General features: G+C 37.6%; 2 protein-coding genes across 6 annotated transcripts in view; both read left to right on the top strand.

Moving 5' to 3' along the window:
- LOC111864263 (tubulin polyglutamylase TTLL4) overlaps positions 1 to 6,753 on the top strand; it is a 46,207-nt gene extending 39,454 nt beyond the window's left edge. For 4 of the 5 annotated variants that reach the window (XM_023851382.2, XM_023851383.2, XM_023851381.2 and 1 more), the window contains 2 exons: positions 2,060 to 2,151; positions 3,670 to 6,753. In XM_023851382.2, coding sequence (XP_023707150.1) covers positions 2,060 to 2,151; positions 3,670 to 3,910 — 333 coding nt within the window. In that variant the 3' untranslated portion in view covers positions 3,911 to 6,753. The remainder of the gene's footprint in view (positions 1 to 2,059; positions 2,152 to 3,669) is intronic. The other variant, XM_023851380.2, reaches the window with a different exon arrangement.
- Positions 6,754 to 8,108: 1,355 nt separating this feature from the next.
- The window catches only part of LOC111864288 (RING finger protein 17), a 145,090-nt gene continuing 128,244 nt past the window's right edge, over positions 8,109 to 24,954 (top strand). Inside the window, exons 1-5 of the mRNA XM_023851424.2 lie at positions 8,109 to 8,379; positions 13,383 to 13,703; positions 15,351 to 15,436; positions 21,400 to 21,606; positions 24,836 to 24,916. Of these exons, the coding sequence (XP_023707192.1) occupies positions 8,316 to 8,379; positions 13,383 to 13,703; positions 15,351 to 15,436; positions 21,400 to 21,606; positions 24,836 to 24,916 (759 nt within the window). The 5' untranslated portion in view covers positions 8,109 to 8,315. The remainder of the gene's footprint in view (positions 8,380 to 13,382; positions 13,704 to 15,350; positions 15,437 to 21,399; positions 21,607 to 24,835; positions 24,917 to 24,954) is intronic.

The raw sequence follows: 24,954 nt of genomic DNA, 5'->3' as shown, positions 1-24,954 counted from the left end.
CTCACAGGCAGCAGAATTATTTGACACAGGCATACAGAAATTTATTCCCCACTACAATAAATGTAGGACTTTGTTTATGAGGATGGGCATTCTTTAGAATATTGACATCCTTTGTGAGCAGTCTGGGTTGCTTTCTCTTAATTGCAGTATAAAAGTCCCAGAGTGTTCCATAGTGCTGTGTCTTGATATAAGGTTCCTTGAATACCAGAATCAGTGGTTCTTGTTGATCCTGTCTGAACAGATTACTTGCATTTCACCTGGGCACTCTTCCCATTTGCTCTAATGTACCCATTCTGTGTCACAGCTCATGGTAGACTACTAGTGTGTCATGCACAAGCCCCGTATTCACCTGTAACCTGCCAAATTCAATACCAATATTGATAGCAGATTTAATTTTACAACCCTTGTACATTCAGGACACAATGTAATATTAAACGATAACAGAGGAGAGTGGAACTAATTAATGATCTGTAAAATAGTGGAATAGACATATTGTGCCACTAATTTCTAAACTCTTTTGGTGTGCATTACATATATATTCTGTGAGTTCAAAATAACTATTGGGAATTTTCACATTAATGACAAAAATGTTTGTAATCTGAGTCCAAATTGTGCAGAATAATCTTAGCTCCTTCCACTTTCTTCTCTTTACAAACGAAGCTAAGTCCTACCTACCAGCTTGAAGTTTTTAAAGAAACATTGTGTTTTAAATAAAAACAGGATGATGGATAATGTCCAGAAACACAGTAATTATATTTATATACCATCATCACAGACTTAGATGTTATGTTATAGTTTGAGATTTCTGTTAGGTACATACATATCATTTACTGTTTTATATATTGCCTGCATGATTTGCATCAAGACATTTGCAGAACAAATTTAGTGTTTTGAGGATATTTCATCTTCGTAAAAAGTGAATGATTGATCATATTGTAATAGGTTTGCTTAGTATGTAGTGTTATGTAAGTAGTGGTACAAAATTTGTGTCCTTAATGAACTATTTCATAGGATTAGTCTGTAAGTTGTATAGTTAGGTGATTTACTTAGTCATAAGGATCTGTTGTATTGGTATATTCAGTTGCATAGACAAAATATTTAGTTTTCTAGACGTAAAATTTCTTTGGTGTATATAATGAAGTCCATGAGTCATGGAAGAATGGTTATAAACTGGACTATCAAGCTCTCATGTCTCTTGGTTCCACATATAATGTTCACTTGTGGAAAAGAAACAAATATGATACTAGAAGTTGTGTCCAATATCTGAAATTCCTACTCAGAATGTAATTTTTAACATGTTGGCAGATTTGTAAAAGAAAGTTGGTCACATGAATCATAAAATTGAATCATTACTTTTTGTGTCTATGCCTTACATTCTGTATTTTAAACCACAAAACATGAAAGCAGGATCTCTGTATACCAGTTTTTTTGATGACTAGGACAGTGATGCAGTCTATTGTACACAAAGTCATGCCAGTTGACATCCTTGTGTGTTACATATTTATCAGCTGCTTAATTTGTAGGAAATTTGGGGCCACCATGTAATGAAATTATTAATTTTAGTAGTCAGGAAACCTTCAAAATTTGTTACATTACAAATTAAGTTGAGTCCCTAACTTTGGGTATCACCAACTTTATGACCACAGGCAGCTTTATATCCTTCGAAGAGTTTGGGTACCCAAGAGGATTCTGAAATATTTACAGTTTCCATGTTAGCTGATATGTGCAAAGTACATGATGATTTCCTGTCTGTGAACCAAATTCCTGTTCAGTGCCTAGGAGTTCCGTCTTTTTAAATTGTTTTGTAGCATCACATCAATTGAGTTGTTTACATCTAAATCATAGTGACATTTTATAAGAAAATTAGTTGTGCCTGCATGCAAAACGATGTTTTGGGAACTGTGATAACATGGGTTATATCACTATTCGTAGTCTATTTCAGTTTACATCCTTATTTTTGGTAGATTCATGTGGTGCCTGCTATAAATTGTATTCTTCTCCTAGTTATCCATTACTGAAGAAAATTTGGCAACCCCTGACTTACGTGTATATTTTTCAGTCCTCTGCCAGCCAGTCGAAGACCTTCCCAACAAGCCCAAGCCCTCCACCAGCACATGAAGAAAAATATGAAACACAACCTGTTGTTGAAAGGTAAATGGTTGATTTGTGTGTGTGTGCGCACGCACGCGTGTGCATGGGCGGCATACATGCATTGTGCCCTATTGCTTGTTTATGTTCAGAACATTGTTTTGTCCAGAGAGAAGATATCCTGATTTGGTAATTTAATATTATGTTTCATCTTTATGTTGTTATTAATATTGTATACATAATCGGTAGCATTAACCACTAACATTCAACGGATCATTAGCAATGCAGCCTGGATCATTATACCAAAAAGTGAAAGAATGTATGATTTCTCCATTTGAGCACAAGAAGAGTGTAGAGTCATCTGTGATGCCCTCACATGGAAAGTAGAGTCATTATTAGCTGGACTCATTGTTGTTAATTCAGTCTGAAGGTAAATAGTACGTTACATGGAAAGTAGAGTCATTATTAGCTGGACTCATTGTTGTTAATTCAGTCTGAAGGTAAATAGTATGTTGCATATAGGATTTTTGTGTGACCTCTGCTCAGTAAAGCTATTGGGCTGGATAAGTGTGGTTTGATTTCTGCTCTTTATCATCACATCGAAAAAACACTGGCATATCTGCTTGGCCCCCTGTTTGATAGGTAGCATGTGTTTTTCCTCAAGGAGTTGGCATCAGGGACAGAAAGCTTGCCACTCATCTCCAGCTAGTGTCAATGTCTATAATGCATGGGACATTAATTCATTGTCCCCAATATATGTGCATAGTATGGTGCTTAAGCATGGTGGGACCTTTGCATACATACATACATACATACATTTCATTTCATAAGTCCAAAACAAATGGACATGAAGGTCGTCATATAAAAAAAACAAATACAAAAAATTTAAACAAACACACAGGTAACAGAATAATTAAAACTAATTGTTTATGTTATGCTCCACATATTCAGAAACTGTATAAAAGAAATTATTCATAAGATATAAAGACAGCTTATTTTTAAAACTAATTCTATCATCTTTAAGGCTTTGAATGGTTATGGACAATCTGTTGAATAGTTTAATAGTGGTAAACATAGTACCTTTCTGAAAAGCAGAAAGATTCCAGTTTGACAGATATAATTGCTTCCAAACAGTGATGCTGTGCATGTAACTTATATTTTGATATCCCTTGATGTGCAACGTTTTTCTTAATCTTGCCACTTTATTGTTGTTGCTGTTACTGTGAAGGAACGAAGGAAAGGGTATCCAACCCTGAAGAAAATGGAACTTGTTTCAGACTTTAGTTTAGAGCATAATATTTTGTATTTTTAATGAATTATGTGTCAGTGATTCCTCTGCACGTCTGTACATGTTCAGAAAATTGACTTATTATTATGAACTTTGAACTGGTAATATGAAATCGTGGCTTATTTGAAGGCACTATGTTCACATTCTTATTTCTGTATTGAAATTGAAATTAGCTAAATTTTTCCTGGAGTAGTGTATGTCTTGTAGTAGTTACAGGGCAAGATTGATGTTTAAAGTCAAATACATGACATTTTGAATAGTACATATGTGTTACTTTGTACCCTCTTTTCCAGCAGAAAGGTTCAGTGTTTGTCTTCAGTAGCTCTCTACCGAGCTGCTCGTCCTCGCAGTGGAAAGTTTAGTGTCGTACTGAAACCCTACCCACGTTCTGCATACCTAACAAGGAAAGCAAAACCTTCCATTACACCAGCAAAAACATCAAGCAGTGCCCCAACAAATAGTGTTATTGAAGTTCAGTCTTCTTCACACCCTACACTTGATGACCATCCTGTGAAAGAAGTAGCCTCATATTGACAGTAGCCTTAGGAAGTAGGTGAGTGGTATAAAAAATGGATGCCATCCACACAGTTGATAGTATAAATGTGTTTGAAAAATGGAATGTATTTGGCATAATTTTTTAAAGCCTAATTCATAAATCTTTGTAACATTCCTGAACTATTTTTTTAATGACACATTTTTAAGTGCTGTATTGAATTTGTCTCTGCATATAAAAATCTTAAGGAAACATATTTCCATTATTTGTGGTCCAAATGAGATAGCCTAACAGTCTTTTGCTGATTATTGCAGTGCTTTATATGCCGTATATATTGTTATGCAAGGGAGTGTGTTCCATATTTATTGACTTTTCTAATGATTAAGAAGTTTGACGTGTAAAATTGCTGTGCACAATGTAAATATATCTTATGCCTTCCAGTAACAATATGTTATAATTAAAAACATGTCTTTTGCAAGATGGGCTCATTTCTTACAACTCCATCATTCTATTACACTCAAGGCTCTCCTTAGGACTCTCCCATTTGTGTTGTCTTCATTCTTCTTCTGTGCTCTACATTATAAATGAGGGAGCCAGATGAATTATAGGAGCATACAGATTAAGTTGTTTCTTGTCACATTGCAGTGCCATCATAATTCATTAAGGCTGCAGAGTCATAATGTACCACACAGCAAACTCTGACAGTGGAATGTTCTTATGTATCCATTTGCACCAGATAAAAAGTGGGAATACTTTGAATGTTTAGTTATAAGTTGAAAGTTGAATTTGAATTATAATAATAATAATAATAATACCAAAATTTAAATATACACAACATTTACCTTTTACGCCAATTCTATGCTTTCATGTTGTTGAAATGTGCAGTTATTCTAGAATATTTTAAGGCATTGTGGTTTGCAGATTAGATTCCTTTATACTGAGGGCATGTTTGCTACAGAAATTAGATTGCTGAGGGAAATCTGAGTGGTCATTGCTTAAAGGCAAAGTGTTTGGTACATTTTTGAGTTGTGCATTCAGTTTTGTTACCTCTTTGTTAAATCTGAAATAAGCAATGCATGCATTCCATATTTTAACTATTCCATATACAGTAATTGTCAGCATTTCATATGAATGAAATTTCCATGTCAGATGGGCATTCAGTTTTAATGCATATTTGTTAATTTTGAATTTAAAAGTGCATACATTTACCATTCTAACTACACTTGGCAAATGATTTTAAGCATTTCATATAAATCTATTATTTCATTAAGTCAGTCAGTTACATGAATCATTGTTGCATAAATGTACTTAGTTCTGATTGTTTAAACCAGTGTCATGGTTCACAAATTAATTTGATTTTGTGTCTTGTGAGGGGCATGTCCCTTGCATTCAAATTGATATTGACAATAGAAGTAATAGTATGTCCATCATGTATATCCAGAGTGGCCCAGAAGGAAAGGTCAGTATTCTGGGTGGTCATAGTATTGGCCATTCTAAGCAATAACTTGTCTAACATGCATGTATCCTTTTCCGAGTGTTTTCCGAGATGGAGCTATTTCACTGTATAGTTCAAAACTTGGTGATAAGAAAAAGATACTACCTACTGCTTCTAATACTGATATCTATTGTTCAAGTGACAGTTGGTACAGTTTGCATACATTTTCAAAAATTCCACCATCAGTAACAATGAACTTTGCAACTTGCGTGAAGACATGAAATGTTGCTTGTCTCTACAGTGTAAGAGCTCTGTCTCAGAAACCATTTGGAATAAGACACCTGTACATATACACTTTGTTGCTTAGAATGATCAAACTATGGTCTCCCAGAATATTGATCTTTCCTCCTTAGACGCTGTATATATTAAGTTCCAGAGCTATTTCATAATTCTGGTGTGAAACTTGGATTGTTTCACATTTCATTTCACAGAAATATTGTTTTTTTTTTCAGGTGGTAGGTGATATTTTATTTTCTGTTCATTATTTACTACAGCTGTGTTTAAACAAACAGCAAATAAGGGGGATTTATTTGGATACTTCTGCAATTTGGATTTCTGTATGTACTCCATATATTGTAATACATGAATTGTTAATTTGTGTTTGTGTTGGATTGTAAAAGCTGTAGGTATGGATGATACTAGATGTTTGGGATGATCACTGAAAAGAATGTAAAAACTTCTAGAAATCTTCACTTTGTTATATACATGTTTTATATCTTGCTACCAAATTGAGAATTTGTCAGGCATTTAGTTAATATTGTCACCCTCTAATGACAGGTATTTTGTTTTTGTATCATAAGCAAAAGGTAAAGCAATAAACTAATAATTTGTGATATAAAAAATGCTTTTAAATACCTGTATTCTATTGAACTTGCTTGAGCCCTTTGATCAAACAAGTGATTTAAGAGCAGTAAAATAAGATGATAACATTTTTAAAGTACACAGTTTTTTTTTAAACTAGAGATAGTCTTGCACACAAAAATAAATTAACATAATAGCCTTTATGTTTCAAATTTAAGTGGAATTTCAGATTGAATGCCTTGAATACAGAAACATAAATTACACACATCTCATATCTGTGAAGAAATATTGTTCACCCTATACCTTGTTAAAACATTTGTGCTTACTGTTTATTTACCCTTATTTTCTTATCCATATTATATTAATCTGTTATGGGTCTAAGCTTTGTCTAATTGATATTTGAACGTTCATTTCCTACCTCCAAGGAAACAATTTGTATATGTTATAAAGATCAATTGATTAGTATTTAGGAAAAAGTTGCTGTTTCTCCTGAGAGCCAAGGAAAAATGAAAATGAACTTGAGGTAAGTGCCACATTATTTAGTGTAAAAGGTATAGAATAAAACAATACAGACTTGTTATTGGAGCATTGGACTGTTGTTATTATTGGATGTGTGGTGGGTTATGGCACATTGTGAACCCAGCTGGATGATTATGATGATGATGATGAATAAGAAGAAGAAGGAGGAGGAGGTAAAGCTATCCCTGTAACAGCCCATGGAGGCCCATAGAGTTGTGAGTCATCAAGGCCCCCACATTTTCAAGGCAGTCGGCTCGCAGATGGAGGCGAGGTAAGAAGGAGTAATGGAGGACAAACACTTCATATGATTTACAGTAATAGATGTAAGTGATGGTATTAGCTGGAAATTCAGGATAGGTCCACTTTCACAGTAGAAGCACTAGCAATTGGTGAAACACTAGAAATCATCAAAAAATGAACTTTGAGCAAAATTCCATGATTTTCTCGGGCTTCGAAAGTGTGCTAAAAGGAATTAGTAATGTGTCGTACATTGCTCAAATTCTTAAAGACAAAATAGACTGGAATCACAAAGGAAAAAATCCCAATTTTACTGGATCCTGGGGCACTGTGAATTGGAAGTTGTTGAATGAGCTGACTCAGGCAGAATGGTCAATCAAAGCAGGCAGAGATAGTCAACTGTGTATTACCAATGGCAGATCTTAGGCCAGTGGAAAAAGAAATGGCAAAGAGGAGCTTCACAGCTTCTGTCAAAATACCAAAACAGGCAGAGGAGAAAGCTACTTTGAAATATTACTATTGGAATGGTTCATCTCTGTGGTTACATAAGATAAAAGTGAACCCTCATGCCTTTATGTCAATAAAGCAAGCTTAAGTAGATCTAACATTGTGTCCACATCTGAATGTGAATGTGGTGATGGACTGCAAATGGAGGTACATATCATCTGGGATTCTAAACTATACTAGAACAATGATGGACATTTTGTCTGAAAAAAAAAAAGAATACCAGAAGTCAGTCACAGAGCTCCTAAGGTTAGAGAAAGAGAAAAAAAAAGATTCGTGCAAGGCGGCTGCTACTTAAACAAAATACCTAGATTTATTTAAAAAAGAGAAAGAAATATATGTATACAAAATAGTATATTTTTCGGGTTAAGGGAGATGTTAAAAAATCGCGGGGTGACCGCTATGATAGAATAAGATGTTTAGAAGAATGTGCTATAGAGGGCCGGATGTGCATTGCCTATGCCATTTTTGTATATATACATAATTTTTTTTTTTAAATACAATAATATGCTGGACATAAATCCCGGAGAGCACGCCGCTGGCTATCTGGATTCGTCTATAAGGGAAGTTTTCTGCTTCTGATCGATGAGACCGTCTCAAGAAACATGTCATGAACCGGCCACTTTTAGTGGTACAAGCGTAGAATGTGAGTTGATATCGATCTTTATCGATTAGCATCGAAGTGCATAAGGTTGAAACGACTGGAGCTAATTGCTAGCCCATGTAGCGTTACAAGGAATGGGTTAGGTACGATCGGTACGATGTGTGTTTAAGTGGATTGGTCCACATGTAATAGTTTGTTGTAACGAAGTTTGGGAGCATAAGTTTGATTGAGACAGTTAAGTCGTTTTGGGCGTTAAGAAACAAGTGTTTTACCATTGAGAAGGAACATGGAAAGTAAACCAACAAGGAATGTGTCGTGCTCAAACTGCTCACAAATATTTTCAATCAGAGGTAAGGTTTTGTGCAACGCCCGGACTGCTTAAAAGCAGCGTGTTTGTAGCAAGGTGTTGTAATTATTGGGTTTAATGAGCCACTTGGCCCGTGGTAGTCTCAGCGTAGTTTAACCTTATGGTTAACTTTATTTACACGTAATTAGTGAATTAAATGTACAGTAATAAATATGGTTACAGTTATATTTTAGCGTCCTGTTGCACTGATTCACGTTCATTATGTGTATTTGTACCAACCGTCTTAATAGTGCACACAATTTCACTTTTGTCTTCACTACATGTTTCGGCACTAATGTGCCATCATCAGGTGTGGTTTTATTTACGTCAAACCATTGCGCTATATGCCATCATGTCTCCTTTATAAAATGATTAAAATTTATGTATGTCATGTATAATAATAAAGTTTATATGTTAAAACTTTTCAAGATTTATCATCTATATGTCGCACTTCAAATTCGTGAGTTATGTCAATCTTCTGTGGGAGTACCCTTCCTATATTCTTGTGTATATTCTACAGGGTGGGCCAGACTCAATTAGGCAGTTTTTGATTAGATGTTATTTTTATTGATAAATGTTAACAATTGCAATGGTTACAAAAATGGAATCGCACACACATAAGTCATCGATTTTCAAGATGCTGGTCAACCTGGGCACCACCTAAGTCAACACAGGCTTGCAGACGCAAAGCAACATTTTCACACGCCTTTCTACACATATTCACCGGAACTTTATTGAACTCCTGAACAATTACCTCATGCAGATGTTTCACACTGTCAATGGGGTTAGCGTACACCTTGTCTTTGAGGTAACCCCAAAGGAAAAAGTCTGGTCGGGTGATGTCAGGTGATCGGGCTGGCCACTCCACAGGCCCTCGACGGTCAATTCAGCGTTGAGGAAAAACTTGATGCAAGAATGCCCGAACAATATTGGCAAAGTGTGGTGGGGCCCCATCTTGCTGCCACCACAGTTCATCAAAGTTCTCTCTCCTCTGAAGTTCTGGGATGACACTTTCCGTCAGCAACTTTAGGTAGGTTTCCCCCATGACGCAACCTTCAAGGAAGAACGGGCCACTCAGTCCTTTGTACATCACACTGCCCCACACCATCACTCCCGGGGACTGGAAATCATATTCAATGGTGGCACTGGGGTTCTCTGGCCGCCAAAACACGCAGTTGTGTCTGCTGACCGATCCTGATGTGTGAAATTTGGCCTCATCAGTCCAGACAATATTCCGGATAAGGTCAGGGTTCTCCTGAAACTTGTCAGCATCAACTCGGCGAACTCAAGTCGCCTGTCAAAGTCGTCCTCGTTAAGAACACGAATAAGCTGTGGATGGTATGGCGTCAGCTTCATGTCAATCAAAACTCTCCACAAACTTGTCCTCGAAATGTCCAGTAGGGCCGACAAACAGTGGGTAGACTTCGATTTCTGAGGAGATGATGCCAGTTCCGCAGCAACACGTTCTTGTGTGTCAGCAGTTTAGACAGTTCTCGGCTGACCAGGATGCTTGGGATTCAAAGCACTAGCAGTTTCATCAAACTGCTTGTTTATTCGGACAATTGTGTCCCTGTGGACTGCTGGTGGTCCAAACTCTTCCAGCATCCTGCGCTCGGCTTCTGATACATTGTTAGTAACTGAGAAAAAGCGCACACATTTTACATGCTGCTCAATAGACAACCGTCTACCGGCCATGACGTTTCCTCGATGGGCACTAAGTAGGCAGAGTATTGACCTCGTTCACATCATACCGTATGATGCTACCATCTATCGACAATAAAAGGTACTCTCCCATTATCCTGTGTGTTGTTGGATTGGTTAGTTATTAATGATCAAAAACTGCCTAATTGAGTCTGGCTCACCCTGTACACGCAGTCACAAGGGAAGGACACAACACAGAACACAATATACACAAGAATATAGGAATAGTACTCCCATAGGAGAGGAGTGACGTAACTCGTGAATTAGAAGTGCGACGTATAGATGATAAATCTTGAAAAGTTTTAATATATAAACTTGATTATTATACATGACATATATACATTTTAATCATTTTATAAAGGAGACATGATGGCATACAGTGCACTGGTTTGATGTAAATAAAACCACACCTGATGATGGCACATTAGTGCCGAAACATGTAGTGAAGGGAAAAGTGAAATTGTGTGCACTGTAAGACGGCTGGTACAAATACACATCATGAATGGTGACAGTTGCCAGAAAATGAGAATGTTTGGCGCTGAAGTACCAACCTACAAATTGTGGTCTTCTGCGTTGTGAGCCCGTACTGTCTTATAGGTGGAGAACACATTTCAAAGGAACATGCAACCTCCATCTTCATTGTTGAAGTGGGTGGGGTGAAGATGTGGTCATATATAGATAAATATTTTAGGGATTGCCATAAGGGTTCAGATGGATCTATTGTTGAATATGCAAGATTTTTCGGCCATTTTATATATAACTGTTGCCTTTACAATGTTTAAGTCATTTTGTAAAAGTTCTTGTGACCATTGGTTCAGTACAGATTAAACTTTTGTGACAAAAAGTCATATATTATCATAACCAAATGAATGTGTGTTGTTTGAGAGAATGAATTGTTTAATGAATTTGATTTGCTAATTCAGGCATAAGATTTGTGTTAGAGAAGGTTGCTGGAATTGCTTCAGTCATGTGACTTACTGCATCTTTCATTGTTGAGTTCTTGATGTTATTGTTGTTCATATTGTTATGAAAGAGTTTGCTATAACTTGAAGTATATTTATAATTTCATCATTTATCCATATTAATGGTCTTCTCATATTTGAGAATATTTCTGTGTCCATTTCCAAAATCTTCCAGACTGTTTATACCTCATTATCTGATAATAATATTTGTTACAGTGCATACATTTAATTAAAGTATTGAATTGTGCCAGATGTATGCATTTGGCCCCAATAATGATCTGAGTTAAAAAAAATTTAGTAAATTTTCAGTACTAGGTTGTTACTAGTTTGGTTACTTAGTTAAGAATATATCTTATGTTTGCAGTATGCTATGATAACTTTAGTCATTTATTTTTGTCAGACACTTCTGTTTTAATATGAAAGCTTGCTCTGATATGTTTAAAAAATATCTAGAAATATGTTGAACTTCAAATTGACATCATGACTGTTCAATACTGATCCCCAGTTTTCATGTATTAGATGTGCTGTAAATTCATTGATAGTGTCATTATTTATCATCCTACCAGGCTACATGGCAACACATCCCAGGCTGTAGTACTCTTGTGGGATTTGAGGTTCTCACAGCAGTGGTTATAAAGAGTTCAATCTTCTGGGATATAATGCTGTGAAGTCTGTTTAAAGTTAACCAACATTTAAGCTTCTTGCTGGTTTCTTGCTTGCCTTATTTTTTTACTGTGAAGATGAGGTGACATGTTCCGCTGAAACTTTTGTTGACATTCAACAGACTACACATTCTATCTCACAAGATAGAACTCTTTATAGTACCCTTCATAGTCATTGCTATGAGCACCTCAAATGCCACACATCTATTAGCTTAGTTTGTTTCCAGTATTTGTGATCATTGGCAATTGATTTTATGTTTTTATTGCTTGTAGATTATCATGATGAGGTAGTCAATTTATCACTAGTATAACAAATTAATGATCTTTTCTGGAAACATGTATAAAGAAATTATCACTGGCAGTCTGCTGAGAAGTTAACAGTTTACATGAGGTTAAATGATGTTGGTAGGGAATTTAGGCATTTATGTAAAATTAGGATTGAGTTCCATAAAGTGTAACAGTGTTTTTAATAATAAAATAGAGCCTTCACATGTTTTGGCTGATGATGGCCATCATCGAAATGTGACCAACACTTTAAAGGAAATACTTCACATGTATTACGTGCATGTGTTGTCTTGTAAGGGGAAAAAAGCTAGTATCTGAGTATGTTTTGTTAAAAAGATTTTTTGATTGATTAGATCTTGCTGCGAGTCCCAGCGATGTTTATGTCCCTTCACAGTAAGCCATCTGCAGATATAATAAATTGCCCAGTTCTGTGTTTGTTCTTATTTCTTATCATTGGCTGAAATGTGTAAAGGCTCTATTTTATTATTAAGAAAAATTGTTGCACTTGATGGAATTCAGTCCTAATTTTACTTATATGCTATTGAGTGCAATGGCCGAGAACAGTGTCTGTCATTGTCTGTCATTAGAATTTAGGCATTGTTCGTGATAATGTTCAATTATGTAATCAGCATTTATTTTACTACCAGTGCAAATTCTGCTATGAGTTTGTAAAGGTGATCTGTAATGTTATCTGTCTTATTTAATAAGTTTTCAGAATCCCATATGGATGCTGTCTGTACATGTATGTAGCCAGAAGATATATGTTGGACAAAATTAGGAGTTCTGCATTTCTGCATTCTATCCTGTTCCGTAAAGCATTATTAAATTCAACACTTTTTAACAGAACACTCAATCCCTTTTCTTCCCATTTTATTTGCAGAAGTAGTGATGAGAGAGTAATCCATAAGATTAACCATTAATATTTCTGGTAATTTTAATGTAGTAAAACATGGAATATACAGTGATCATGCATCGTTAGCAGTTATGTCTGGAAGTCCATTGAATTTTTGATGGAACAACAGAAGATTGATATTACTATGTTCTAAATTTAGGATTGCTTTGTTTATGATCATTTGAATATCATTTTATGTATTGAGTTGTGCACACAGCTCTAAATTATGAAATGTATAGGTCTTGCACTAGTGATCACAGAAATGTTACCAGCATCTGGTTTACATCAAATCCTATCTGCAGTGAATTGAATGAGATTTCCTTTATCTTTAGGCTCAAGGTTAACACAACAGCTGGTTCCACCTACCACCATACTCTCTTTCGTCTGCTGTTCCCAGGTTGCATGCAAAAGAAGTTGCTCATGACTTTCAGTATGACCTGCATATTAGTGTTTCTTTGGCTGTGTTAAAATGTCTGTAAAATTACATTTGACATTGTCTTTTCAGATCCACTACATCCTCGTGGTTTGCGTTGCCCTCTTATTCTGCATTGTGGGCATTCAGTATGTGAAAACTGCATACGCTCATCTCTTCGTAACTCAGATCAAGTAGTATGTGGAATTTGTAAACACACATCCACTACAGGATACCAACACGTTGATGTAAGGTCGGACTTCCCCTTAAACATATATCTTCTGGGTGTATTTGCTGCTCGACACTGGGGCCAAGAACCAGAAGATTCTAAAGTTACATTTGTTCCTTCAGGTGCTACCTCATCTACCCACAAAGCTTCAACATCAAAGACAGTGCAGCAAAATCACAAAAGAGGTTTGTCATGCATTAGAAGTACACTGGTGAATACCATTAGCTCAAAAGGGCAGTTATGTATTGAATTTATATATTCTTTGTTTTAACGTGAGTCCAGTATTTTATGTTAAGAGTTTCATAGTTCATTTTCATTGTGTGTGTAAGTAATGTAAGTTATAGATTTTTAACATGTGATTAATATTGACAGGGATGTTTGACTTTCATGTAGGAATGTGTGGCTCGCCATGAGCATATTATCTCTGGTTGTGTCCATCTGCCATGAGACTGTATATCATTGGGGGTAAAAGAAAAGGTACCTGCTGTTGCAAAGAGGCAGGCTTGACTGCCATGAAGGAATAGTGGTCAACATTGGGCCATCATATTGTCATGTTTCCTAGGTAACGCGACAAGAAATTAATGGGTTCCGAATTAGGTGAAGCTGTTTATTGTATAACTCGATTACAGTTACAATTACAATTACAATTACAATTACAGTCACTCTGAAATAATGTCTTCCAGACTCTGCAACCTGACTAGTCCATCGTCTCTCATGTTTCATCTCCTGGTTCTTGGCTGAGCTGGTTTCTTCTGCTCTCAGCTGTGCTCTGTTTGCCCCTGATCTGAGTTATGACCTGTTCTCAAGTCTCCTCTGACCTGTTCTCACTACTGACCTCTCTTGGTCTGTTGTAACTGACAGTCAGACAGCCTGGAAGATACCTTGTTCAAGGGTCCCGTTTCACATGTTCTGTGCACTGGTAGCTGTTTTCATTGCCGCAGGCACTTCACTAGTTCTGGTCTTTCACTTGAGTGCTAACGTCTCTTATGTACTCATGCGTTGTTGCATGAACCTCTTCCATCGTCACCCCGACAATGATAAGAACCATGGATACCGAGCCGTTGCCTAAAAATGGATGCCTGCTGTGTCTCAGATGTTCTGGATTTTAGGCGTCGCACCACTATGTACATGATATGGCGATATTTGAAGGAAAAATGTTCACTCAAGAGCATAAGAAATTCCATATAGTAAAGACTAAATCCATACATTTTGTAATAAAATGTAACATTAGAGGCGGTCATGTTAGTGAGTATAACATTGGACTATTTCAGAATTCATAGACACTGAATTTTGAGCCTAACAAAAATGGGCTAAGAAGCTGTGTTATGTTCATGTTTGGGGTAGTGTTTACACAATTCTTGCTAATTTTTCACTATAAAATTTAATTTTTATAAGCAGTGGGGGTTTCTACAGGAAAATTTTGATAGAATAATCTGCTTGTACAGTGAGAAACGTGTGCACAGATCATTCATGTCAAGGAGTGTGAGATGGGCACAGCATGTAGCATGCATGGGAAAGGAGAGGCGTGCATGCAGGGGTTTGGTAGGAAAACCTGAAGGAAAGAGACCACTAGGAAGACCTAGATGCAGATGGGAGAATAGTATAAAATGGAACTCAGAAGAATAGGATGGGAGTATTGACTAGGTTCGTCTGGCTTAGGATAGGTACCTCTAGTGAGTTACTTTTGACATGGTAATGAACTTAATTCCATAAAATACTGGGAACTTCTTGAGTGGTGGAGCAGCTGTTGGCTTCTAAAGGACTTACATCTGTGGAGTTTGTTGGTTGGTCAGTCAGTCAGTGCATAAATTATTATTTTATCTTTCTTTCAGACAAATGTGTGGAATGTTCGGAACCAACTGCAGAATGGAAGTGTCATCAGTGTGAGGTTCTATACTGTGACCATTGTTTCACAATGGTAAGAAGTAAACGTTTTGTTTTGTGTCTAAACAAATTAGATTCATGATTTACAGATGCTAGGGCTCGCTAAACAGTTCCCAGGAATTCTATAGTAAACTTTGTCTGATGCATTTGTTTTTTATGAGTGCCACCCTAAAAGCTGATCAAGACAAGGAGAATGAGGTGGGCAGGGAATGTAGCACAAATGGGGGAGACGAGAAATGCGTATAGGATATTGGTGGAAAAGCCAGAAGGAAGTAGTCCACTGGGAAGATCAAGGCATAGGTGGATGGACAATATTAAAATGGATCTTAGAGGGATGGGATGTATTGGATTGATCTGGCTCAGGATAGGGACCAGTGGAGGGCTCTTGTGAACATGGTAATGAACCTTGTGGTTCCATAAAATGCTGGGAAATTCTTGAGTAGCTGCAGAATTGGCAGCTCCTCCAGAAGGGCTCAGCTCCATGAGTAAGTAAGTAAGTAAGCCACCCTAAAAGCAATTGTTTGTTGAAATTACAAATGTGAAAGGACTTTCTCTATTCCTGATGTTTTAAACCTGCTGTCTGTGCTGCTGCTCCAGCATTATAGAACTAGCGGTGGTAGGTTCATGTACCAGCAGAGGCAAAATTTTCATATACTCTGAAATGATATTCATAAGTGTATTATGTGATATAATTATTTGTTGTATTGCTGCTAGTAGGGTGGGACTAAGTCCCTTGTACTGCGACCACTTCTGGCCTATTATACCAGCCTCAGATGATAGGTGAAGGTGATTGTGGAGCAGTTGGTGGAATGATGATTGACAGGGGAAACCGAAGTACTCGGAGAAAACCTTCCCCAGTGCCACTTTGTCCACCACAAATCTCACTTGACCAGACCTGGGATCGAACCTGGGCCGCCACAGTAGGAAGCCAGTGACTAACCGCTTGAGCTATGGCGCGCCCCATTATTGGTTGTAAATAGTTTATGTTACAGCATGATGGATACATAATGCAAAAAAAAAAAATGAGACTGAAATAAAAAAAAAAGAACAATGCATAGGGCAGCACATTTATTACCAGTTTTCCTCAAAATAGTTGCTGAGAGACTGAATGTACTTATTACATATAGCAATCATATAAACTTTGAAAAGACTGAAAACTCATCTGCAGTGATGGTATTCAGTTCTGCTGTCATGCTCTTAATGTTATTGATCATCTCAAGTTGGCGAACTTTTTCAATCTCAGTTTCAACTTTGGATGCAGGAAAGTCTTCTGGTGCCAGGGTGATGGAGTGAGGAGGATTATTGAGCATTGCAATCACTTTTTGGGCCAGAAATATCCTCTTATTGGTTATTGCATGAGCGGGCATGTTCTTCATGCAAAAGCCAGCAATCAGGAAGTTCCATATCTAGCCTCATATGCTTCATTCTTGCCAACAAACATTGCAGTACTTCCCGGTGGTACTCATTTTGACAGTCCCTTTTTTCTGGTGCAGATTCCATATGAATCATCCATTTGATGGGCACAATTTTGATGCATGATTTTTGGAAACAAACCTTTTTTGTTGGTTTTGGTGAGCTTAGTGATCACCATTCTGCACTTTTGTGTTGTGGTCTCAAGATCCTACTGAAAACACCATGACTCATTTCTAGTAATGGTGTTTGGAAAACCAGGTTCACCATCAGCTGCTTGCATGAAATCTTTGGAGGCTTCCAGTCATCAGTTTTCCTCCTCATTCAGATTGTGTGACACATACTTCACAGTTTTTTCTCTTACTCAAGTCTGAGGTAATTGTGGATCTTATCAATTCCTTATTCACATTTAATTCACTTTGTGTCATTTTGAGTGCCAATCAGCAGTCTCTTCCAAGTAAATTACACACCTTGCTCACTTGTTCCGGATTGAAGGCCGTTTTCAGTCATCCACTGTGGGGGTCATCTTCCACATCTCTCTGCCCTCTTGAAAATGCTTAACCATTGAAATTTTTGTACTCAAGGCAGAGCCTCATCCCCATGAACTGTTCACAGCATTTCATGTGTTTCAACAGGGCTTTTTCAGTACACAAAACTTTATGTTGATTCATTCCATTGTGCAGTTTCTGAAAGTGCATAATGCATGATGCACAAAGCATGTCCACATAAAACAACAGCTCAGGCTCAACTGGTTACAGTTAGCATATAGTACATAAGGATATGGGGGTTTGGTCCAGATACAATATGCCAGTCTGCAAAAATCGCCACTTAGAACGATCCCAAGGCCAGTGAAAGGTAAGATCACAGTAAAAGGCAGTCCAGTGAAATGGGGGCCCAATGGGTGTGTAATAAATAACTCAAAAGAATACAATCAGATGAGGCCATGATACACACACACACACAGTAGGCCCAAATGTATTTGACAGTATTTCACTCCTCTTGGTGTGGATATTGGATATGGAATGCCCAGATCAAGGCTGGAAGACAGCAGATAAATGTAAAAAACAATGTACTTTACAATCACGGCACTGGCACTAACCCATGAGATAGGGTTAAGCAATGAAACAGCCAATATGTGGCAGAACTGGCAGAGGTTGGTGCACCCAAAGGGAATTTAAGAAAACACAAGTCAAATATAAGTTTGGAAACAAGATGATCACCTCCTAGTCTTCTGTTCTGGAACCCTCATCTTAACCACCTCAAGGTATGTGGCCCAAACCAGAGCTCTTAACGCAAATCAGCTGCTTAATCCTGAATAATCTGCAGCATGCCTGCCAGTGAGCAAGGCCTTGGTGGATAAGGGAGTGGGGCTATAATCGGAAGTTGACCCGAAGGAAAGGAAGGGGTAAAAATACATGGTGTGTAGGAAAGCAACAGGAAGTTTCTGGAATAGTATATTGAGCCAAGGCATGGCTCATGGGACTGCCAAGGTCCAATTTCAGTGCCTGTATAGCAGCCTCTCATGGAATGGTACTCTTGCTGCATATTTTAAATTTATTTCAGTCTCGTTACTTTCTTGCCTCACCGTGTAGATATCTGATAGAAGGAACTTTAAAAAAATATGGTGAAAAGGAACTTTAAAATGTCTGAAACCAAATCATTAAACCAGTAAGAAAAATTTTAAACTTTGAAAAGTCAGGCTGTAACATTATTGTTTCATGTTAGTAAATCAGAATATGATCATATAGAGATCATATCAGGAATAACTTCTTTAAATGTCACTAGGTCTAAAGTGGAAGGTAAAATGGAAGTATCCTAATTACCACTTGGCTCGTTATGGAGTGGTGGTATGAATACTTCTCATTCAGTTTTATCCGAACGTTATATGGCGCTGAAGAAATGTCAGATATTTTACCATTGATAGGGCAGGGTGTAAAGGTATAGACAGCAGCTCTCTTAAAAACAAAACTTTACAGATAATCAAATTACTGAGCTGCAAAAACAGATGGTGCAATTTTAATTCTGCTTTTGTTGACTCCTGCGTAAATATTTGAAAGCCTCACAGTTCATTACGTAATAACAGCAACAAAAACAACAGTAATAGTGTATTTCATAACAAAATTTATGACAAAATTAAATTCTGAAATAATGGGATTTTATATTGTATTCAGCATTGTTAACTTCTGTGGTATGACAGCATGTAGTTTGTTGGGTGGTTACCAATTTTTCTGAGGAATCTGCAGTCTCCATCTTCACTTCTCCCTTGAAGGAGTTGGGTCATGTTCCTCTGAAATATTAGTAACACTCATGAGTCTACACAGTGCGATAACCCAGAAGCTCACAAAATAAATCTTCACTGCCCTTGAAAACCGCAAATCTTTTAGTGTTTTGATAAGAGAATAGTATTATACAGGGACAGGCAAAAATGATTACTCATTTTAAAAAGGTTATTACTTTACAAATTTAAAAATACCTTTATTGTGATTACAGCTTCATAATATCCCTCAGTAATTATGTTGTTTCATCATCTTTTGAAAATGTTTATTAAGTAGGCACCACCATTGTGAATACAGTTACCTGTTTTAACCCTTTGTGGTCCAATTTAAATACCACTACAGGTTTCTGCTGCTCTTAAATACTACTGAACTATTTACTTTCAGCTACTATTATGAAATGGTTTGTTTTTCTTTAAAATTTCTGTAAGATAAAGAAATGTTGCAAAGTGTGCTTAAAATATGGTCTTCAAGGGTCAAAGAGTCTACTGTTTGAATATTGACAGGGACTGTAAGGTGTCAGCTAGTGACACATGCAGTGAATGGTGCCATTCTTTTTATGGTTGCTGGGGATGGGGGGAGAACACACCAAACCTCATCTCTCTGAATAAGAATTTGTGGAAGAGTTTGTGAAGTCTAAAGGTCTCATATTATATGCTGACACATGAGGTGCAAGCATTTGATGTAATTATCTCCAAGCTATGTTTTCATTCCAGCTGTTGGTATTTGTAAGTTCAAGACTGAGGTCAACACGGATGTAAGGGAAGAGTAAAGGATGAATTCACTGCATATAAAGAACACATGATAAAAGCAATTGAACATTTCAGTGGCGATGTCACTGCATATTAAGAATGTGGATAAAGACATTGAACATGTCAGTGGTGGAATGCTGTATGCATAAAAATATTAAAAAAAGAACCAAATTTTCTACTGGAAAGATGGGATATTCTTTTCTCTAACTTTATTGGATATAAAATATTTCTATTATCTACATACCAAGTGGTACTTCTTCGCTGTATGATATATGGCTGAACATTTGTTGGGGTGGAGTCCTTGCCACCTTAGACAGGTGCTGCAACAGAACGACAGTTCTCTTCTGCCTCCTTTGACTTCTCTTTTGGAGAAAACTGCACAATCCATTTTTACCTTCCCACCATGTGCTTGAATTAGGTGCAGTTTGCCTTTCAGTCTTCTGCATCTGTTGAACTTGATCTGCTTTCTTTTGGGTCGTTTTGTTTTGAACATTTCCTACCAATCCTTAAATCATTTTTCAGTATGAACTCCAGGTGAGACATAGTTGGAAGTTTTGCTGACTGCACTTTTATAATGTACAGGTTTTATTAAATATATCTGCTATTTTCAGCAGCTATTTCTTCCAACACATTTTCCCTGAAATATAGCTTAAAATATTTGTCTGGAGAAACAGACATTTTGTCTGCTTGAGGTGGTTTATAACCAGATAAGGCACAAGATGGTATTATTTAGAAATCATGGTTATTTTCATCCTAGAGAGCCCAGTCTTCATTATCATTGTAACCACCACCATTACCACTGTTGTCACCACTTACATTTCTACTTGCCTGACCATCATCAAAATTACTGTAACTGTCACTCCAGTCAGGGTCAGTATGATCAGGCTTATCAGTATCTGAATGGTGACTAAATTCACCGAAAGAATCTGAGTCATCATATAGTTGTCCATGGATCTGTTTGCTGTCCAGTGCATACCCACTATAAGATGCCATTGAAATATAACTACAGAGAAAAGTGTATCAAAATTCACAGAAGTATTAAAACAAATGGTTTGATAATGCCACTGCAAAGAGGAAGGCTTGAATGACACACTGCCACTGTTTGCCTTTCTCAGAGTGACTCCAGATCATCTATAATATTCATAAAACATGTGGTGGACTGAGTCCTACTTAGGACCAGAACATGGAATTAAAAGTGGTGGACTCAGTCTGACATAGGACCACAAAAGGTTAAAGGCGGCATCATTTTTTGACTGTGGAAGAGATGACAGGCTGTTCATGTCCTTGATCAGAGTAAGAACAAGCATTTAAATGCAATTTATGATGGTCTTTGACATGGAACACTACTATTTCTGCCACCTGAAATGGCATCTAAATTTATGTTAAATAGTCACAACAGACCTGAATTTAGAAACATTTTACAAAGTATGCATTATATTTTCTTGACTAGTGTTCTGTGGTTACTAAATACTTCTTCCTTGCACAGCTGCACCTTACATTATTTTCCTTTGAGAAAAGTGATTGGTGTTAAATTGAACACTAACCTAACTGTTTGTTTTTAGGTTCATAAAACTGCTAAGGCATTGTCGAAACACCAGAAATCTTCATTAGATGAAGCATGTGAGCAGCATACATTTGAGCAACCAGTTTGTGAGGATCATCCATTACAAAAAATAGAATTTTTCTGCAAAGATTGCAATGAATTTGTATGCTCGCACTGTGTCATCTGTCTTCACCAGGGACATGGAGTGATCACAAAGAAGCAGAAGGTTGGTGTAAACATATGAGGATGAGTCAGTGAAACCTTAAAGGTGTGAACGCAGTGAGATCCTGCTGTGTGCTGCTGTAGGCACAGCACGTCATCAGCATAGGTTAGAAGCATGTTATATGTATGGCAGATCTGACAGTGTGTGCTTCATGATATGAATGGAGTGTGCAGAGGTGGCTGCAGTATTTGAAGCCTGCATGAAGGATGAGCAACTCTCTGTAATCCATTTCTTGGTTAGTGAAGGTAAGAAACCCCCCAAAATCCACTGTTGCGTAATTTTGCAGTATGGTAAGAGGTACTTATCTCTGCAGAAGGTATACAAATGGAGTAAGAAAGAAGTTTAAAAATTGAGTGTCTAGTGTCATGGATGCCACTCGACCAAGCCAAGCCCACAGTCGTAATGCCACATGTAACTGTGGAGGATGAACATGTCATTAAGGAAAACTGTTGTCTTAAGGTGATTGAGGTTGCCTCTGTGATAGACCTCTATCATGGTTCAGCTCAATATAATATCATGACATGTTTCAGTTCCACAAAGTGTCTGCGGGGTGGGTGCCTTGACAAGTGACTCCTGAACTAAAGGAAAGACATATGAATGTCTGCCAGAAACTTTTTCTGAGGCATGAAACAGAAGGTAATGGCTTCCTGAAGCACATAGTGACTGGAGTTGAAAGCTGGGTCTGCTGCTACCAGACTGAAATGAAGAGGGTGGACAAAGATTGGTATCATTCCTGCTCACAAAAACACCATTCTGGGATCATAGTGGCTCACTTGTAGAGCGCTACATGTCTAAGGGGACCACAGTCACCAATGCCTCCCATTGCAGTCTCCTTTGGAATCATCTGAGACCAGCCATCTCATCAAAACATCATGGACTGCTCAGTACTGATGTGTTATTGCTGCATAACAACACTGGGCCACATACTGCCCATGTGATAGCTGAGTTAATCAGGGACATTCATTTTGAGTGTCTCCCTCTTCTGCCATACTCACCTGACTTCACCCATTGTGAATACCATATTTTTGGGCCATTCAAGGAGGCTCTTGGTTTAAAGACTTCTGACTGGTGAAGAAATGCAAGAGGCAGTGCATATGTGACTATGCATGCAACTAAAGCCCACCCACCCCTCCCTGCCATGAGGAATCCAGATGTTAGTAGAGTGCTGGAGGACAGGGAAAGTGTTGGAAAGTGACACATTGTACCAAACCTATTTACACTAAATTAGCTGGTGAAAAAATTAAGGTTTTCATTCAACTCACGTACTTTTTATGTTTGAAGACATAACAAAACTCAACATAAAATTGAGAAGATGAAAATATATTGAAAAATGCAATGAAAAACTGCTTATGTATTTGTGGTGTATAGTCATATATCTGCCATAGTGAATATTATTTGATAACTGTCATTTCAGTAATATTAAAGACTTGTACATTTTGAGTTGACAGTTCAAAATGATTGGACTGGCCAGGACAGTGCATGTTAATTTATCATCAGGGGCAGAAATTTTTCTCTTTGCTACTGCATCCAGACTGACCCTAAGCAAACTCAGCCTTCTGTCCACTGAATACCAGGGATGGAATCATTTAACTATGGGTTATTCTTCTGATGGATGGCAAGGTCAAGAATTTGTGTATCTTAACATCTATTTTCCCTTCTTGATGTTGTCCATAAGCACAGCCATAACTTAACATATTTCTAGTAAGAGTCAGTGAACTAAGTTTTTGTGACTTCTTGAGTTCTTGTAATTGTTATTATATAATCCTACACATTCCCCCACTCTTCCACTTATGCATCTGTGAGTTATTGGTGCAGGTTCTCACATCCACTTCCATTTTTTATTAGTATGGAGAGCAGGAAGGAGGGAATAAAAAGAACTTACAGTTGTAAGATGAGAAATATGGCCCTCTGTTGCATTTGCCGGTCAGTATGGAAATAACTATTATTCTTTCTTTGTGTCCCCACTTTTGTTTTTGGCTTCACCTGTGCATATTGTCACATGTTAATGACTAGATACAGGGTTTGGATTGATAATTGGATTTATTAAATGTTTATAACGGGTAACTACAGATTATTGTAACACTATAGCTATTCTACACACTTTACAAATCACAGCAGCACATGAAAAGTCTCAAGTCGGTTGTAGTCTTCGCCAGCATCTGCCAGTACAACTCCTCGGCTTCCATGCTGCTGACGTCATTGGCCGGCTACCATCTCACAACTCATGCTCAGCTGCAGCTCTTGAGTTTAGCCATGACTTGCTAACCGAGTCAAAGTCAAAGTTCTGTTATGACTGATGGTCAGTCAGCCACTCTGTCTTGGTGTCAAGCCCCATATTTGGCCCAAGATCAGATTTTTGTCACTATCAGACAGTTGCGGGTTTGCTGCTGTCAGGCACACTCTCTGATGAGAGGACAGATCTGATTTTTGCAATTGCTGCTGGTCTTAACCAGTGCAGTCATTCTTGGGTTCAAGTCCCACAGGAGTCATTACCATATTTTACTCTCTCAGAGGTATTTGAACCAGTCTCCAAACATGCACGAGTCAGAGTCAGAGTTACTTTGTGACTGGCAGTTTACTGCCAATCAGTTCGTCCTGGCACGTAAGCACCCTTGAGACCCACAACAAGTCCCCCCCCTCACATGAACACTTGCAGTTATAGTCCTTATGTAACATCCTCTCTGACAAGAGGATGGGTCTATTGTTTACAGTTGCTGCTGGTCCTCACCAGTGCAGTTATTCTTGGGTTCGAATCCCATGGTATTCATGACCATATTTTATTGTCTCAGATTCAAGACTCCCCCAAACTGGATGGCCAGTTATACCCCCCAGCAGTAGGGTGGCCCGTTTATACCTCCAGGCACTGGGTATCTTCCACTAACCAAAGTCAGAAGTTATAAAGGCTCAGGATGGACCACACAGAAAACACTGCATCCAGCAGTCTTCTGTTGTTTCATTTTGATTCTCCAGCAGTATGTCAGTTGTTGCATGTTAATTCATTGCTGCAGAAATGTGTTTTGGTTGCTGTTGAAATGTGTTTAGAAGCTGTTGCATAGTTATGGCTCTTTTTTCTGGCCTTCATGTCACAATATGTTTCAAGAAGATTAAGCTCTTTAAGGATAGAAAAGATAGAGATTGCTTTAGACTTACAAGCAGTTTTTTTTAATATTGTCTGTGGAAATAATATTTGTTGCTAAATTTTGCAGTGACTAGAGGTTTGAATTATTTACAGAATGAGGCAGGTGTGGCAGAACTTGATGATGCAATGGAAAAGGCCACCGAAGTGATGAAGAGATTACTGCGTACACAGAAGGTAAGCACAGCAGCATTGCATTGCACATGGTTCCATAT

The sequence above is a fragment of the Cryptotermes secundus genome, unplaced genomic scaffold, assembly GCF_002891405.2.
Source record: "Cryptotermes secundus unplaced genomic scaffold, Csec_1.0 scaffold33, whole genome shotgun sequence".
In the NCBI taxonomy this organism is placed as follows: Eukaryota; Metazoa; Arthropoda; class Insecta; order Blattodea; family Kalotermitidae; genus Cryptotermes; species Cryptotermes secundus.
Note: the sequence above shows the minus strand (reverse complement) of the source record. Positions and strands in the feature narration are given on the sequence as shown.